Below are 18,012 nucleotides of genomic sequence, written 5' to 3'. Positions count from 1 at the left end.
TATTGTACTTTAAGTAAACTGCCTTTTCTAACTTTAAGACAAAAACGGAATCACATAAATGCTTTAATCTTAAAGTAACAAAATCCTAAACTGCTAAGCTCTTTCATCCCATTTAGAAATAGAACTGTAACTATCCTACAATGAGGACATTTGTTCATTATACTTCCTCATGAAATGACTCGTGCAGTGTTTCACAAATTCATATTTTCTACCTTGGAAAAGAACAAAGGCAAATGAATGTGCCACACAGTAAGAATTTGAAGTCAAGATGCAGCTCAAGACTCTTCATAGATCCAACCCTGCAGCTGTGCTTTCGAGTTGTTTTCTTTTTTTTTTTTTGTCGTAATTGCAAGCACAAATGTGCGGTTATTTTCCTGTAAATGAAGCATGCTATCTCGGCATTGTGCAAAGTGAATAGAATTTTATATTTTTCATTTGTATATAATTTCTAATGTACACTTCCCATGGACACTGGAAGAGCAAGGAGTAAAAAATCTCTGGCGCCTGTGTGGAGACCTGTGAGGTGAGTAGGTTTCCACTCGTGCATTAGGACAGACTTGTGTTTATAGCGCTGCAACAATGTGTTCACATTCACTCACTGCAGACCCATATATGTCCAAGCATGGCATCATAATGGAGCCTAAACTTATCCGGTTATTTGACTCACATGTCTACTTGGCGTTGGGACAGCTGGATTGAGACCAGGTGGAAAGTTATCCTTTTAATAGTTGGACATAAATGTGAACTTAAAAAAAATTGTTGCATTGTTTTAGTTTAAGTTTAATGGAGCATAGCATTACACAAACTGCTGTTGTCCCATTGCTTGGTAACACTTCCAGTCTGTTCATAATGAGATTTGCATCAGAATATTTAAATTGTTTTTTTTTAACATTAAGGGACTAAAAGACCTGTCAATGTTTGCCAATTCTCTGCCTAAAACCTAAACCTGCATAAACCTTTCATGCGTTTGCTCATCAGAGCATACCTCTCTAACATGTCTCATCTATTTGATCTAAAATGGGGGCTGTAAAGAGGAGCCATGAAATTATCATTGTATTCACTAGAATTGTAATATTCAAGTTTTTAAACATGCAAAAAAATGCAAAGCTTTACTAGGCAAATCTGACCATTGATAACATTTACATTTTTACTATTGTTCGTCAGCATAGGTGTTTGTTGAAGTGCATACAACCTGTTGGCTTATGTTAAATATTGCCTCTGAATAAATTCTGTTTGTCAGAATTCAAGCTTATTTAAACTTGTAGTGGATCAAGTTTAAATTGAAGTACAGTGAACCCTGTTTGTGTAAGGAGTTTGTGTTTTGCTTTTGAGTTTACATAGTTGTCATTTTGTGTGGTGTAATGCACCAAAACTGCACCGTTTGTCCAGTTTATTAAGGAGACGCTTTCCTGCTTGATCCTACACTATTGAGGAAAATTTAAAAAAAAAAACTCTGACTTTTATACTCCCTTAAAAACAGGATAACCGGGAGTGTTCCGAAAAATGAAAGTTGGCTAAGAAAGTGGAAACACCAGAAAGTCCTGGTATTTTTTGTAGTCAATTGAATTATAATGGAGAAGGGCCAATGTAATGACCTAACTTTCAATCTTTTGGTTACTTTCAAAACCGATTCTTGTCTGTTTTATTGTAAACATGTCTATGCAGATGATTGTTGCTATTAGGTAAGGATTGTTTCTCCAAAATAAAGTATTTGTTGCTGCTGTTCTCAGTTTGTACTCCACCATGAACAGCAGTTGCCTTGATATAAAATGCTTCTCTGGGTTTTGTGTTGTAGATTTATGACTTTGGTTTCCTTGTTATTGTTTACACATGCACAGATGGTAGACTACAAGAAAATAATATATATTAACATGAATAATGGCAGAAAAGATCATCTTTTCGAGATTAATGCCAAGTGGTAGTTCAATATCTCAGTCTTCCATAACTTCTATGATCCAGCAAAGATAAGAAAAGACTATTTATCCCACGATGGGAAAATTCTTCTTTGGGAAAATAAGAAAATTTAAGAAGTCAGATATGTGGTCTGCATGTAAACTGACTCAGTAAATATTCAGTTTAGTAATTCTTTTGTTTTGTTTTCTAATTTGGCTGTAAGGTTAAAAGCAAGAACAGGGCTTCTAGAGTGCTACTGTTTTGGTCACATATAAGAAAGACCAATGGAATCAATTGAAAAAATCTCATGTTGTACCAGTTCGCCCAGGTGTTTGAGGTTCTTTATTTTATTTATATTTCTGTAACTAAAAGTTTCCCTGTGGTTTAAGTACAGACACATCAAGCCTATATTGTGGTCTAAACTGACCAGATAACAGCGCAAACCCACCTCTAACCGGGGGGGGGGGGGGGGGGGGGGGGTCCTCTATGTGGGCTCTATTTGCAAATGCTGCAGTCAAAGGGAGATGAGTGGCTAGCTGAGATGGAAGGTGTGCATGTAGCCTCAGATAACTAGAGTGGATTCAAAGACAAGTTTTTGTTAGGAATGTTCCAGTCTGATGCGAACGGAAATTTAAAGACTTGATCCAGCTGAACACTATCCCTTCGGTTTCACAGCAGTGTTAAACCCAGAGTGGAGGCACTTCTATTAGAAGTCATAACTAGTAACAGTGGGGCAAAAAAGTATTAGTCTACCACCAGATGTGCAAGTTCTCCCACTTAAAAGATGAGAGGTCTGTAATTTTCATTATAGGTATTCCTCAGCTAAATGAGAACAAAAATCCAGAAAATCACACCGTCAGATTTTTAAAGAATTTATTTGCAAATTATGGTGGAAAATAAGTATTTGATCACCTACAAACAAGCAAGATTTCTGGCTCTCGCAGACCTGTAACTTTTTCTTTAAGAGGATCCTCTGTCTTTCAGTTGTTACCTGTATTAGCACCTGTTTGACCTTGTTATTTATATAAAAAAACACCCATCCACAACCTCAAACAGTAGCCAAAGACCAAAGAGCTGTCTAAGGACACCAGAAACAAAATTGTTGACCTGCATCAGGCTGGAAAGACTGAATCTGCAGTAGGTAAGCAGCTTGGTTTGAATAAATCAAGTATGAGAGCAATTATTGGGAAATGGAAGGCATAGAAGACCACTGATGATCTCCTCCCATCTGGGGCTCCCTGGCAGATCTCACCCTATGGGGTCAAAATGATTACAAAAACGGTAAGCAAAAATCCCAGAACCACACTGGGGGACCTAGTGAATGACCTGCAGAGAGCTGGGACCAAAATAACAAAGGCTACCATCAGTAACACACTACGCCACCGGGGACTCAAATTATTCAGTGCCAGAGGTGTCCCCCTGCCAAAGCCAGTAGATGTACAGACCTGTCTAAAGTTTGGATGATCCAGAGGAGAATTGGGAAAATGCCTATGGTCAGATGAAACCAAAATGGAACTTTTTTCTACTCAAAATTTTTGGAAGTGAAAGAATGCAGAGTTGTATCCAAAGAACACCATGCCTACTGTAAAGCATGAGGGTGGAAACATCATGCTTTTGGGCTGTTTTTCAGCAAAAGGACCAGGACTTCTTATCCGTGTTAACTCCATAGAAAATCTTTGGAGGCAGTTGAAAGTCTGTGTTGCCCAGCGACAGCCCCAAAACATCACTGTGCTAGAGATCTGCAGTACAGACCAAAAGTTTGGGCACACATTCTCATTCAAATGAATGGGAAGGTGTGTTCAAACTTTTGGTCTGTACTGTAGGAATATGCCAAAATACAAGCAACAATTAATGAAAAAAACTTGTGAAGACTAACAAAAAAAATTTGACTGCTGTCATTGCCAACAAAGGGTATACAACAAAGTATTGAGTTGAACTTTTGCTATTGACCAAATACTTATTTTCCATCATAATTTACTAATACATGCTTATGAAAATCAGAAGATGGGATTTTCTGGATGTTTTACTCTCATTTTGTCTGTCATAGTTTAGGTTTACCTATGAGGAAAATTACAGGCCTCTCATCTTTTTAAAGTGGGAGAACTTTCACAATTGGTGGCTGACTAAATACTTTTTTGCCTCACTGTAGAAACCCTGAAAGCCAGTAACACCAGTAAGGCTCTGTCAGTAGTACTACACACATTATGGGGAATACATGGTGCTTAATGTGCTATAGACAGATGTTTGCTTCATCTAATGTGAGGATAACATGAAGTCTTTTATGTAAATTTAGTCCTTCCACTTGAGCATTAATAAAACAGAGGGACTGTATTTCTCACTGAATAGTTTTAAGTGCAAGTAGGATGGTGGTTTAACAGCACTCCATATATAGTCAGTTAAAATATTTTCCAAAATAACCTGCAGAAACTAGTTCTGGGGAAAAAGAAAGTTGGCTTTCAATAACAACCAGTGATTTGTGCAGAAACATTACTTTTGGTGACATTTGTGTGTTTTGGTAAATGCACAAAGAAAGGACACTGAAAATAGAGACGAGGCTGAAGCACCTGACGACACATTATTTTACTTCCTTTGATAATTTATAAACATGTTTAAATGCAAATTTGAGTCCAGCTCTTTGCTGATCGTTTAATAAGGTATAAGGAAACATTGAGGATTATTATCCTAGACTCTGTTCAGGAGCATGGTTTGGCCAGTTTCCCTCGCACTTGGACAGTAAATCCCACAAATAATGCACAGCATTTGTTGTTTAGAAAAACAATGACTGACAATACTGCATTTGTGACTAGTTGAATACATTTTGTGTTGAAAAATCTCAATGTGTTTAGTCAGTGGCACGCAGCAGCAAATGCCAATTTAGGGACAAACAGTGACCCTGTGAACCTGGTGCTAAAAATACAGTGTGGCTGAAAATGTGGATACACGTAACTGTTATGCTAGTGCACCCTAAGAAAGACAGTTGGGCAAAAAGTATCCTGGAGCCATGATTAAAAATAACTGGGAATGGTAAGCCTTTCATTTTGTGGCATTATACATCATTCTTTAAATTTATGCTGTGAACTTTTTATTACTCTCTTTGGACCGTTCAATAGTCAACAGAGCATTCATATTAAAGTGGACCATAGCAGAGTAATAAGCAAGTGAACCAAGACCCTCCTTTTAAAGCAAACTCTGCTTTGCTTGCTTGATCTGCACCAGAGTTTTGATTAGCTTTAATGTGTACATGTTTCAATGTACATGCGCCCTATTGTGTCTTTATAACAGTTTTATTCTGTTTATGATCAAACGTAGGACATTTCTTGAATGAGCAGCAAAGCATCTTCTAAATGACCTTTTCGTAACCAGTTGCCCTGAACAGCGTACTGTGATTTTGTATGTGACCGCATTATCAACATTTTTTTGAGAATGACCTAATGTGTACACTGGATGCAGCTAAGGGAAAATGACTGGACTAAGAATTGAGCCCTGAGGTCACCAAGAGGAACATATCTGAAAAAATTTGACACCCATTCATATATACACATTCTGTCTTGTGAACCAAATTTTGCTCTTCTAATATTGGCTTCAGCAAACAATCAAAAAATAAAACATGTTATTTGGACAGAGAACTTGATGCCTTCTTGATACCGAGAAAACTGAACTAGGACATGGTTTGCTGTCTGACACGGATCTAAAGTTTGTTTGTTTTGAATTTGTTGGTCTTCTGGCAAGAGGACTCACAAAGGTGAGTGGGTTAAAAAAAAAGGTCTCGTCAAGTTTCTTGTTCCATTTTATATGATAATCTCAATGTGGCAGGTGGCATGTCAAATTATTTTGCTGCATCAACACCAATTCCTAGTGTTTTCCAAATGGCAGCAAGAACAAATCAGTTTTGACCCCTGGAAAAGCAGAAATCAAAGAAGAATCTTCGTTGATTGAAGATCTTGCTGCCAGCCTGATGATATTTTCGGATGTGGCAACAGTTTTCTGCTGAAGGGATAAAACATTGGGGTAAGAGCAGACATTGGGCTCTTTGTTGTATTTTTTTCTCAAAACTCCTACCCTTTAAAGGTCTGTGCAACATTTTGCTGATAGTGATCTTTGTCTTCAAGTTTTTTCTGTTTGCCTTGGATGTAGCAGGTATAGAATTTACGTGGATTTCTTTTGACATTGGTATGCATTACGTGTTGAATTAATGTTTAATAATAATCCATATATAGACTTTGGGGAACATTTGTGTGTCCAGCCATTTAAAGGGGGAAACATTAACCTTTTAAACACCTTTTTACTAATGTGGACATCTTTTCCAGAGGGCTAATAACTCGCATGCCAAATTCTGCTTTTACTTTATTAAATGTTTTTCTTAATTGTTATAACTGTTCCAAGTTAAGTTTACAATATTGCTCTTTAATTTTAAATGTCTCTTTTGGGCATAAAAATAGAAAATGGTAGAATATATCTACAAAGTAAATTTTTGTTTTGGTGGAATTCTTTTTTTCCATGTATAGTTTATACTAAATATTAAAAAAGTTTGATTTTTTTAGACTAATAATTGTAATATAGTTGTTTTCTGTACGTAGGCAGTTGAATAATTTTGAGTATATTAACTCATCAATTAGATAGAATTAAGAATTTATTTTAAAACAAATACTTCTATTAGATTTTTGCAGTTTTAGAACCAACATTTGTGATTCAAGGCTTATAAGGTTCATTATATACATGTGACTTTTTGCCCAAATTTTTTAAAATGACTTTTATTGTCAAGAATCAAAGACAGTTAAAATAGTATATTGCCAAAATTACATACTGACACATCCAAACATTATAATTGAAATATTCCATTAACTATTATGGTCATAAATTTAAAGGTTAGGTATGTACCCAAGTATGCAGACTACTTCTGCAAACATTTGTCAAAGAATGCCCCATTCTCATTTGTTCAGTTAATTCGATTATGACAGTGTGGTGTGACCCATGCAACAAGTCTAGCTGTGAGATTTCCAATTTACTAGATTCTTCAGTCAACTATGATTGGTTTTATATCAAAGTGGAACCAATTGAGTACAACAGCATTTCAGCCACGTAATTGTAGGCCAAACTGACTGAGGGAGGTCAGCCGAAGAGGCAGATTGTCCACAGTGATCACCAACTTTTACAGACTTGATCACTACAGATCTCCAAACCTCACATGAACTTTGCTCAAGAGCAGTTTGCCAAAGGATTTACGCAATTTGTTCTCTTGGTCCAGCAGTTAACATCATGCATTCCCATGTGCAATGCAAAGTCAAAACCAGGGCACTGTCGTAGAACTCTACAGCAGTGTCTACATTTTTCTAGCGTGACAAGTCTTGCTTCTTCATCTGGCAATCTGATAAACAAGCCTGGACTATGTGAATTCCAGTAGAACAATACTTATCTGAAAGCATTTTGGTGTGTATGAATTTCGGTGGAGAGGAGGTTTTGGTGTTCGGGGTTTTTCTTTCAGGAGGTGGTCTTGGCTGCATAATCCCAGTGGAAAGGCATTTTAACGCTTCAACACACCAAGAGGTTTTGGATAGTTCTATTTTTTTTCTTATAATGGTCCAGATTTAAATTTTTTATAAACACACTCCTAAACAATGTGGATAGCTTTCCCAGAACTGTCATCGCACATCTATTAAAATGGGATGTCACTCAAGTAAATTTGAACATAAAGACAGTTGGGTAAATACTTTTGGCAATATGGTCTCATTATTCTTAAAATTGCAAGATTCCACTTCATGTGCACTGCCTTTTTTCTATTAAAAAAAGTCAAACCCGTCCATTTTATCAAATTAATAGTCTTATCTCAACTAAATGAAAATTAGGATTAAAATTTCTGAAAGGCATAGGCACAACTTTGAAATTAGAATTAAAAAATGAAAAACATTTTTTCAGTTAATGACAAAGTAAGACATCGATCTCAAAGCTGTATTCCTGTCCATACACATTGAATACAGAATGTATGTGGAGCATGAACCAGCGGCAGTAATGGTTTGGTATTACATCAACAGTTTAACACTGCACAAATTGCCGATAGGTAACAATCTTATAATGCAAATTTTATGCAGGTGTGAAACGAAGATTTGATGCACCTGATAGCAATTGCTAAAAACGTTTTTTTAAGCTGCAAAGGTAACAACCTCAGACTGCAGTTCACAATCTTTGCATGCTATTTAGCATTTTAAAAATGCAATTTTACAAAAATTTCAATGCCTTGCCATGGTGTATTGTCTAATCTAATACATCACTGAGTTATTTATGCAAACTAGCTTACCTTACATGCCACAACCGTAGAAATAAAAGATTTTTTGTTAGCAAAGCCAATTCATTAGTTAACTGAGTTGAGTTGTGTTTTGATCTGCTTAAGTTGTGTCTTTTCAAACTGATGTCTCGGTGAGTTGGAGAAACAACGGTAACAAATAACTGTGGAGATGCACAATATTGCTATACATATGCCTAACTACCCTACAATATAATGTCTAAACGCAATGAGCAAGACAAATGACTAATCAGTAATTTTGTTTGAACTAAAAATAAAATTGGGTTCTTTTTATTTTTTATAATCTTTGTATGAATATTAGAAATGTAATAGAATTGTATTGGACCCATGCTGTTTAAATCCTCTACTGGTTTATGAATGCAAATACACAAAATGCACCAAACGCTGTCAAACAACCTATCCAGGAGACTCTTTGTAAAGAGTGATGTGATTGGCCATCGGGAGTAGCCACTGTATTTAGAGATGTACTGGACTACTCTATGCAGCGCACCAGAGTATAAGGCGAAGCATCAATGAATGGTCTGTTTCAAATGTAAATCATTCGACGCACCAAACTATAAGGCACATTAAACGAAAATAGTCAGATATAATAAAATAGACAAAATAGTCAGAGATAAGTCTGTCAGTCAGTCAGTCTGGCTTTAGTAACTGCGTTCACGTTAATTCTAAAACTTGTATGTGACACGTTACACGTTAAACACATTGGAGTATTCACATTGCCTGTAACTTTCAACCTTGTTAACACCTACAAAAACCGACTCTACCGCTAAAACAAATGAAACTGTGGCTATGCAAACACCCAACCTTGTTTCCAACTCGTAAAAAAAAACAAAAAAATAACCTGACATTTTGACAGACCACCATGTAGCTCTCAAATATCAAATATTCAATATCAAAAAGCACAAACTGAAGTATTCTATATATAAGGTGCCCCAGAATATAGGGTGAACTGTCTTCAGGCATTTAAGTGTATGCTGTAGTGCAGAATATATGGTACCTTACAATTTAATGTCATATAGGACAAGATGAAAGACATGATCTGCAAAAAAGCTGACTTATTATATTCAAGATGGTTAAAGAACTATTCAACTATCAAAATAAAAATACAGACAAGTCCAGCAAATCCAAATGTCACTGCAAAATAATTTCAATTTCAAACATTAGCATGTTTACATATTTTAGAAATAGTATTTCATATGCATGTAAACTAGATTTTTTTTTCATCTTTATTCATTTCTCGTTTTTCTAGCCTTTTTAAAAACATTTTTTTGGCTGTTCCAGCATCAAATTTCCACATTGGGAGAATAATAAATGTATTCCTATTTTTTATTACTTCTTTTAAAGGGTTTTGCTGCAGTTCCTCAAATGGCCACTTGAGGATGGTTTCGAAAGAAAGTAATTTCTCATTGAGTCCTGTTAAAAGTGCTTAACTTTACAACAATAAATAAACCTTAATACAACCTGGATGAAAACTTGAATATTTATTGACGTTGACGTTTTTTTAAGACATTTTTCTGCAGAGCAGCATGGGGTTCAACAGAAATTTGCCCCTGAATTGTGGGTTGTTGGCAGTAAACCTCCACTGAAACCCCATCATGCCTTTGTTTACCCTCTGTCCTGTAATCTTACAGCCCCTCACAACTCCAAGCTAACATTAGCAGTGCAACAAAAATGGCAAGCAATATTCGAGCTGTCCAGCCGTACAGTTTTGAGCCAGATGTTAGCTCAGACCAGGAAAATGAAGATGTTGATCTATTTGTCTGCAAGTGGATGCATCAGAATGTAGCAGAGCAGGGAGACTGGCCTGTACATGTCAGTTGCTGCGTCACAACTGAGTTATTTCAAATGGCGAGTTTTTATCTGCTCCTGATCCATCAGAATTTGAATAAATAAATACTCAGAAATGCTGTTTTTATTTTAAACCTTATTATAAATGTGCTCCATAACGAGAAACGGGTTTGAGATAGAGTAAGTGTTAAAATCATGTTGAATGTTAAAATCACTTGCAGTGGGTCTTTACATTTTTAATAGGGCGGGGGGGCTTTTTTCCATTAGTTGTTATGATTTTTGTTGAGATTTTTATTTTGCATTAATTAGTACATTTTTGTCTTCTTTTTTCCCCTTTAAATAGATGGGTGGGTTTAAACATTCTTATTTTACTGTCTTCTGTCTAGTTTTTCATTGTTGTTTAGTGTTTTTTTTTCTTTTAGTTTTATTTTTTGCAAAGCTATTTATTTTCGGTTTTTATTAGATGTAAATTTTTTACACTGTTGCAAGCTCTGATCTCCAGTCCTGCTATTCCTTTATGCATAGACAGAAATATGAGGGTCATGGCTGAAGAAAGGCTGCACACTCTGGTAAGATATCCATTAAACGCAGGCAGTGTTATCAGTTGCTGTTATTAAGATTTATAAGTACTGTTTTATTACATTTTCTTTTGTTTTGTTTTTTGGAACATACAGTTCTTTATGCATGTTTATACTGGCTAAATGTTATAAATGCTTAAGCCAGAGGCTACGTGGCGATATGATAGTTTTTTTAAGATGCCAGAATATATTTTTATCAGATAAAAATATTTTTTGTTTCACTATTGTTCACAATAATTTAGAGAAGTTTAAAGAAGACTAATATTTAAAAGTTTTTTCTTCTTCCAGTACTATCCTTAATTTTTCACTCTTCTTGCAATTGTCATTCTTATTGTGATAGATGTATCTTGTTTTGGTGATTTTATATTATATTTGTGTCACGATTCATACAGGAATGGAACTTAATAGACCAGCTTGTGAACAAATAACTCACAAAATGGAGCTACAGGCATAATTTCTATCCAAAGTCCTACCATCTTTTAGGACTGGGGGTAATGGAGTGAAGATTTGCTCTTGTTCTAAAGCAGTGCTTCTCAATTATTTTTTGCCAGGCCCCCCCTAGGAAAAGAAAATGTTTCGCGCCCCCCCCGACCCCCCCCCCCCCCCCCATACACACACACACAGACACACTCGCGCGGTGACAATACATCAGGTCAGTATCTATAAAATTTGTATACCTAAAATTGTATCTTTTAACACTAACAAAAGAAAAAAGCAAAATAAATCCACTTTCAACAAATATTAACTTTATTTAGCCACAGAAACCCTGTTCTAGTCTAAAACAGAAAAGAAGCTGAAAGTACCTGAAATAAAAAAAATCTGTCATTCCTTATTTAAACTAGAAACATTTTGACCAACTGAACCATTTGATGCTGAAAAAAATAATTCAATCAATAAATAATATTAAATCTAAATTGATCTGAAACATTAACACAGCAGCACCAATATATTTAACGTTTTTAGTCTGAAGAAATAGGTAAAAACGTGCTGATTTTTTTTTTCTAAATGATGGATTGTTTATTTCTGATCTCATAAAAGTGCAGCTGTTTTCCTGCATTACCTGCTGTCTTTATGTCTGTCTGACACCAACTAAACCACAGGCAGACAAAGAAAACATGGATGGAAAATAAAGACACGTCATCAAAATGTCTACAATAGTTCATAAAGAATGACATTGTTAGCATGAGCTTAGGAATCTAAGGGCAGCGGTGATCTTGGGCAACAGGCAGCGGTAGCAGTGGTCCGCGTGCCCCGATTCCCCTGGCAGACAGGGCCCACACCACCCCTCCCCTTTCGTTCTCACTCGCGCAGCCGCGGACAGACAGAACAGACAATAGGAACCGAATAGTGGACCAGATTATTTTCCAAGCACTGAGCCGCTGTCACCGCTGCCCCCACGTTAAATTTGCGCACCGGACAAACCTGTGCCTAAAACCGCCACCACCGCGCGCCCCCCCTGGCATCGCTTCGTGCCCCCCCCCCGGGGGCGCGCCCCACTATTTGAGAAGCACTGTTCTAAAGCCACATGGCCCTGGCACCCTTTCAAAATAAGCTTCTTTACAAAATACATTTTTGAGTCAAATATGAGATTAGTAGTTGAGGCCACAAACTAATTTAAATTTTCACTTCATTCAAATTAAAGTCTGAATGATAAAACCATCTGGAGAATATCATTAGACTATCTGGATAATTAATAAAAGCAGAACAATTAAAATTTAAAGTCACACAAATTTCTATAAAACAATCTGCAAATAAATGCATAAAATTCTTAAAGGTGATATCATGAATTCTATTTAAAATCCTTTCTGACGTTTGCCCCTTTTCTCACATGCTTTTATACTTTTGATTTGAGTTTATGTGCATGCCTGCATATGTGTGAGTGTGCTTTTTTTTCTTGCCTCCTTGATTTTCCTAAGAAAAATACTACTGGGATACTTTTTTTTTACAACCTTATTGTTAATTTTTGAAATCACATATACAAAGAGAAACTATTGTATCCTGTTCTATGGTTGCAGAAAGTTGTTGCAGTTCATCAAGCTAATAGAATTGAGCACTTATTTGCACAGATATAAATTATTTAGGCTTTGTCATTTGATACAAATTAAAGAAAGGTGAAGGGAAAACACGCAAACACTCACATGTACTTTAAACTAATTTTCTTATTCTTTTTACGTACAACATTTTACACAAAAATGTAGTAATACAAGTTCTTGGGGGCAGTGGATAAAAGGCTTCTCTGAATGTGCAGGACTTTCCAGAGGTGGACGGGTAAAGCAGGTAATGTCTGGTACTGTTGATGCTACTAAAATGTCTCCCTAAAGGCAGGGAGGCAAATGGGGTATGAGCTGGTTGAGAGGTTTTTTTTTTTTTTTCATGCTTTCTTGTCTACAAATGTACCTCAGGTTAAAATGCTTTGTAAAGGGGTTAGTAATGCACATGAGACCTTTTCAACTCTTTCAAAATGGTATCCATGAGCATTCACTCCTCTGCCCTGCTGTTTTCAAACCAGGAGCTCACACAGTAAGTAAGTGAGCGTGATCTCTGTTGAGAACCGGCTGTCCTCGGAAAGGGTAAAGCTGTCATTAGGCCATATTGAGGGCAGCCACAGAGCTGATGGTGGATAACCCAGAAACTCCAGGATAGGGACACTTGGGGCCAGAGGAGGGGTGACTGTCTGGTCTCTTCTCTTGGAGGTCAACAATCAGCTCCTCTGTCTGTGTTGGAGGTCATAAGAGTCTACAGGCTGTCAGCAGCAACACTTCTACTGCGTGGTGGCTCATCATCGGAGCTGTTCCATCACCTGCAAACTTAACAGTTGATTGAGTTAATAATGTGAACGGTGTTGGGGGAAATAAGCACACACGTGAGAACACTGTCTAGGAAGTTCTGTAGACGTCCAGTCTGAGTTTTAAGAACTGAGATCTTGGAAACAAAAAGTCTTCAGCAAAGCTGCATTTGTGCAGATGTAATACGGATATTTAACAGGTGAGATTAACGACAAGAGTTTCGTCAATTCAGTTTTATTTGTATAGCCCGATATTAAAACAGTTGTCTCAACGGGCTTCACTAATTGTACAAAACATAGTCAGTTATAAAATACAGTAGGTGAATGATGTCAAAATCATTGTTTCTTTAAAAGTTATTCAGGAGATCAAATCAAATCAGAAGGAACTTTGAAAACCGAGAAATCTTTGTATCTTAGTTGTAAAAAGTGACATTCTTTATCACAGATTCCTTTTTACTATAAGGTTGTGGAAGCTATAATTTTTTAATACTTTTTTAAAGGTTGGATGCACTTAGTTAAGTGTCTTTAAACTATTTTAAACACAATTCTGGGGGATATTATTATTTTATTAATAATTCGAGTTTTATTAATTTTGTTACTTATTCAGTATTATCTGTATTATAAATTGTATTATCTTTGTTATCTTGTTTTTGAAACTATGGTAACAAATCAATTTCTCCGTTGTGGGATCATTTGAATTTCTAACAACCAATTGCATATATTGAGTAGTGAATTGCATCTTGTGATGCTTCTGCATAATTCTGTCAAATTTGACGTCATTGGAGAATGTTGGAATTACAAAAATAGTTGTGTTGAGATGTTAATGTAATCTGTACTAAGGATCATATGAAGGAATCCTGAAAAAGCACTGATGTGTTTATGCACAGATGCAGCTAAAAACAGGTTAAATTGAAAAGGCTTTGATTTCTCATTTGTGGACAGAAATAATGAAAATGTTTAGCTGTTTTAAGAATCTTTTGTCACATCTTTTTCACGTTTAAACATTTGTCCTTAAACAAATAACTCTTTAAGAGTTTAATAGAATTTTTTATCTTTTACATATGTGATTGTGTAAAGATGATGGAGAAATGTATTAAAAATGCCTGTATATATAGCACAGGTGCTTTATTTATTATTTTTATCTTAAATAATTGAGAGAAATAAGCTTTTTTCCTCAAACCATCCGCCAATGGCTGCTGTAATTTGACGGTGTCACTAACAAATAATTCCTAGGGTGATGAATGTGACATCTGATCTTGATGTGATTGATTTGTTATGACCAGGTTGGACAAAGTTCCTTATTATTGACTTTTTGATAACTCCGGACCAAGAATTCTGCACCGTGCTTTCAATTTGCATTAGATACATGTTCTGCATACTAAATGTAGTCTGTAAGACAATGAAACACTGAAAATGTCTTGTTTTCGGGGTTTACTTTACTTTTCTTACATTTAAGCATTCTGTCTCTTGTGTATAAATGACAACTTTCTGTAGTGTGATTTATAAATTAAATGTTTCTTCTTCTTTCAAGAAGCCAGGTTTTGCTGCGGGGACAGAGCATGTGACTTTTTTTCTCAAGAATATTCTGATAAATGTCTTTAAACGTAGGATCATGTTCTGTCTTTCAGATGCCAATAATTCAGCAGACAGATCCGCTAGGAAGCCCCTCTTCTTATTCTGGCCCCATCATGCTTTCTCCCACCTCATTGCCTCCAGGAGGAGCTCCTTTCATGCCTGCAAAGTATGACCTTGCAAGTTTGTCAGCCGGTAAGATGTATGAAAATAAAATATTAGGCAAGCACAAGGGACCCCTTCTTTTATTTGTTTGCTAAAAAATGTTTAAAATGTTTGCAGCTGACAAAGAATCTGCTATGGATGCTGGGATCTGTAACCAGATGGGATCTCCAGGCACATCAGTGATGACCCTAAGCCCTCCAGCAATGCAGGGACCCCCAGGACCACCAATCCCCCCAATGCAGCCTCCTCCCGGCATGCCGAATCCTCACGTCCCGCCTTATCTGGCGTCTCCAAACATGCAGCACATGCCCCCTCAGATGATGCCAGACGGACCAGTCTTTCCACCAAACAGATTCCGAATGCGCATGCCTTTCCCTCCTCGTGGCCCCCCTTTCCAAAGTTGCCCACCTGTGGGACCTGAGGGCATAGGGGACAGGGAGGGGCCATTTTTCAGAGGTGTTAGACCGGGCTTCCACATTCCACCTTTTCAGAGGGGGAGATGGTGATGAACTCTGATGTTTTTGCTTCACCTTCCTGTATTCACATTTGTACATATTTGTATATTTAAGTTGAATCAGTTTGTTGCAGATATCCACAAAGGCCGAGTATATATGTGTGTGTTCTTAATTTGTCTTTTGATTTGAATATTGAAGAAAAAAATCAATTGTAAATTGATTTTCATTTGGCCTCATTTTTTACCAGAAACATTGGATTTGATTTGAAGATCTAATGTTCTGCCAGTAGAGGGTAGAGTAGTTCTCATGCCTGTTTTTTTCTCCCAGTCCTCCTGTAAACAAAGGTCACACCTTGAAAGGTAATGTGATGTAATTATTAAAGAAAAAAGCTGTCTACTGTTTGTCAAAGAGCTTTTGTTTGAGAGAGTTGCATGCATGCTTTTAAATGCTTGCTTTATTTCCAAACCTTAATTTGTCTAAAAGAGTTTTTTTTTCTGGATTAGTTTTATATCTAAATGATATTAATACATTCTATTTGGCAGAAAACCCCGAGTGCATTCTGCTGAGCAGGTAATCTGCATGCTCAGTCATTCTAAATAAATGCATGCTGCTGCGTGACGATGCAACGGCGCCGCATCTGATTGGATCCCAAAATCAATAAGTGGCATTTTCTGGACCCACTCGCGCTCCGTCTCCAAGCTGCGTGGGTCCCGCCCCTATCGGCGGTGTGAAGAAGACACGCGTGGTCTGCAGTCGCGCAGACCTTGCAGCAGAAGAGGCAGGACTGAGACCCGCAGCCCTGATGTCGGTGAGCTGAAGCATGGATGCATCTCCACGGCGGGCATTCCGCCGTCGGCACAGGTGCGTAAAGGGAGCGCGCTGTTTAATTATCATGATAAAGGGTAGGAGGGAGAAATAAAGCTCGATGTGCGGTGATGCTTCTGCGTGGTCCTAGCGCCGGGTTTGCGCAGACGCGCGTCACTCAATCATACAAGTTTAGCAGAGGTGACACGCTGTCGAGCCGCAGCGGGCGATGCGCTCCGGCGGACAAACCCGCATGTTTGCGCACGACCTGGAGTGAACCTTCCACCGCGGATTTAAAATGCGCGTGAAGGAACGCATGCAGGCCAGATCATCATATGATTCTTTTTTTCCCTTTACAGCCACTCTGGTCTGAGTGCGGGAATTATAGATTTAATAAAACTGTTCCTGGTGTTTTTTAATGGGTCAGATCCTCCAGGGTGATGTTACTCAACAGACCGTACACAGGTGACTCAACTGAGATGTTTTCGCAGCTGCTTTACTCCTGTGACCTCATGACGTCGCGTTTGTTGCAGCGTCACTGCTGCTGCTGATGCTGAGGAGCCTTCCTGTCAATACATTCAGCTGCAAGAAACCAATGGTTCTTATTAGCTCAGGCTCATTTTGGTGCAATCAGTTCTGTGTATTTCAAGTTTTCTTATTGATCCCAACAGAGTGTATATCATAAGACTTTATATTTGTGTGAAAATGATGCAATTGCACAGTTTTAATATGCATGAAAAGCTGTTTGCATCAGAACTAATTCATTTAAGAGTGAGAGGAGATTTCTTGGTTGGCCGCTTATGTTATTAGTGACCCGCCTGAGCAACGGGTTACACAGTGACACAGCAGAAACCTGTTTGATTTGGTGAAACAAAAGAGCAGATCATCTAAAAACATTAAAAGCACCGCATGGAGGGGGGTGATAATGATTAGGACTTGTTTTACTGTGTCACATTGTGACAATCTCAAATTTCTAAGCGCAGCTTTAAAATAAATGTGACTTCTTAAATTTGGTATCTTTATTCTGATTTAATTAAAGACTCACTCAAATGAATAAATAGTGTTTTGGGTGTTTTTAATATGTTCTTGTGGCATTTTGAATGATATTAAGAAAGTTAAGCCTAAAATTGCATTTCTGAGTATGTCCTTGTTCAAATTGTTGTGATTCAGGACCACATGAAAAGCTAGACAGCTTCTGATATTGCTCGCCATTTTCTCTGCTCTGTAAAATTAGCTTGGGGTTGTGATTGGCTGTAAGTTAGCAGGAGAGAATGTAAACAAATGAATGATGGGAAATGAGTGCAGGTTTACTCCTCGCCAACAGTCCTGACCACTACTCAAATTTCTGATAAACTCCTGCTGCTTTGCAGAAAACGACACAGGTTTTGTTTTTTTTCCCTAAAAACTGCTCAAATCGTAATTCAAAGACCACTGGGAACACGTTACAATAGATCAAAAGATGATCAGAATGGGGATTTAAAGCAATAATTGTCATGTACGGTGAGAACTTTGGATGAAAATTCCATTGGATTTACCTCTATAGAAAGGAGACTTTTGTTCAGTTTGGTGTACCTGACAATACACTTCTAAGACCAAACCTTCTTCAAATACTGTTAAAATAGAGGAAAAAATCAGCTGATACAGCATTCTAGTAGGAGATAAAAATGAAAAAAT

The 18,012-nt window shown here is 37.2% G+C and overlaps 2 protein-coding genes across 3 annotated transcripts in view; both read left to right on the top strand.

Moving 5' to 3' along the window:
* Positions 1-15,937, top strand: part of LOC101174611 (splicing factor, arginine/serine-rich 15) — a 29,901-nt gene extending 13,964 nt beyond the window's left edge. The window contains exons 17-18 of one of the 2 annotated variants that reach the window (XM_020708120.2): positions 14,971-15,109; positions 15,200-15,937. In XM_020708120.2, the coding sequence (XP_020563779.1) occupies positions 14,971-15,109; positions 15,200-15,585 (525 nt within the window). In that variant the 3' untranslated portion in view covers positions 15,586-15,937. Of the gene's footprint in view, positions 1-14,970; positions 15,110-15,196 lie in introns of both variants that reach the window. The other variant, XM_011482333.3, reaches the window with a different exon arrangement.
* A 320-nt stretch (positions 15,938-16,257) lies between these two features.
* The window catches only part of LOC101174366 (T-lymphoma invasion and metastasis-inducing protein 1), a 54,323-nt gene continuing 52,568 nt past the window's right edge, over positions 16,258-18,012 (top strand). The window contains exon 1 of the mRNA XM_011482332.3: positions 16,258-16,395. The gene's annotated coding sequence lies outside the window, so the exon portion shown is untranslated. The remainder of the gene's footprint in view (positions 16,396-18,012) is intronic.

This window comes from Oryzias latipes, chromosome 13, assembly GCF_002234675.1.
Source record: "Oryzias latipes chromosome 13, ASM223467v1".
Lineage (NCBI taxonomy): Eukaryota > Metazoa > Chordata > Actinopteri > Beloniformes > Adrianichthyidae > Oryzias > Oryzias latipes.
Note: the sequence above shows the minus strand (reverse complement) of the source record. Positions and strands in the feature narration are given on the sequence as shown.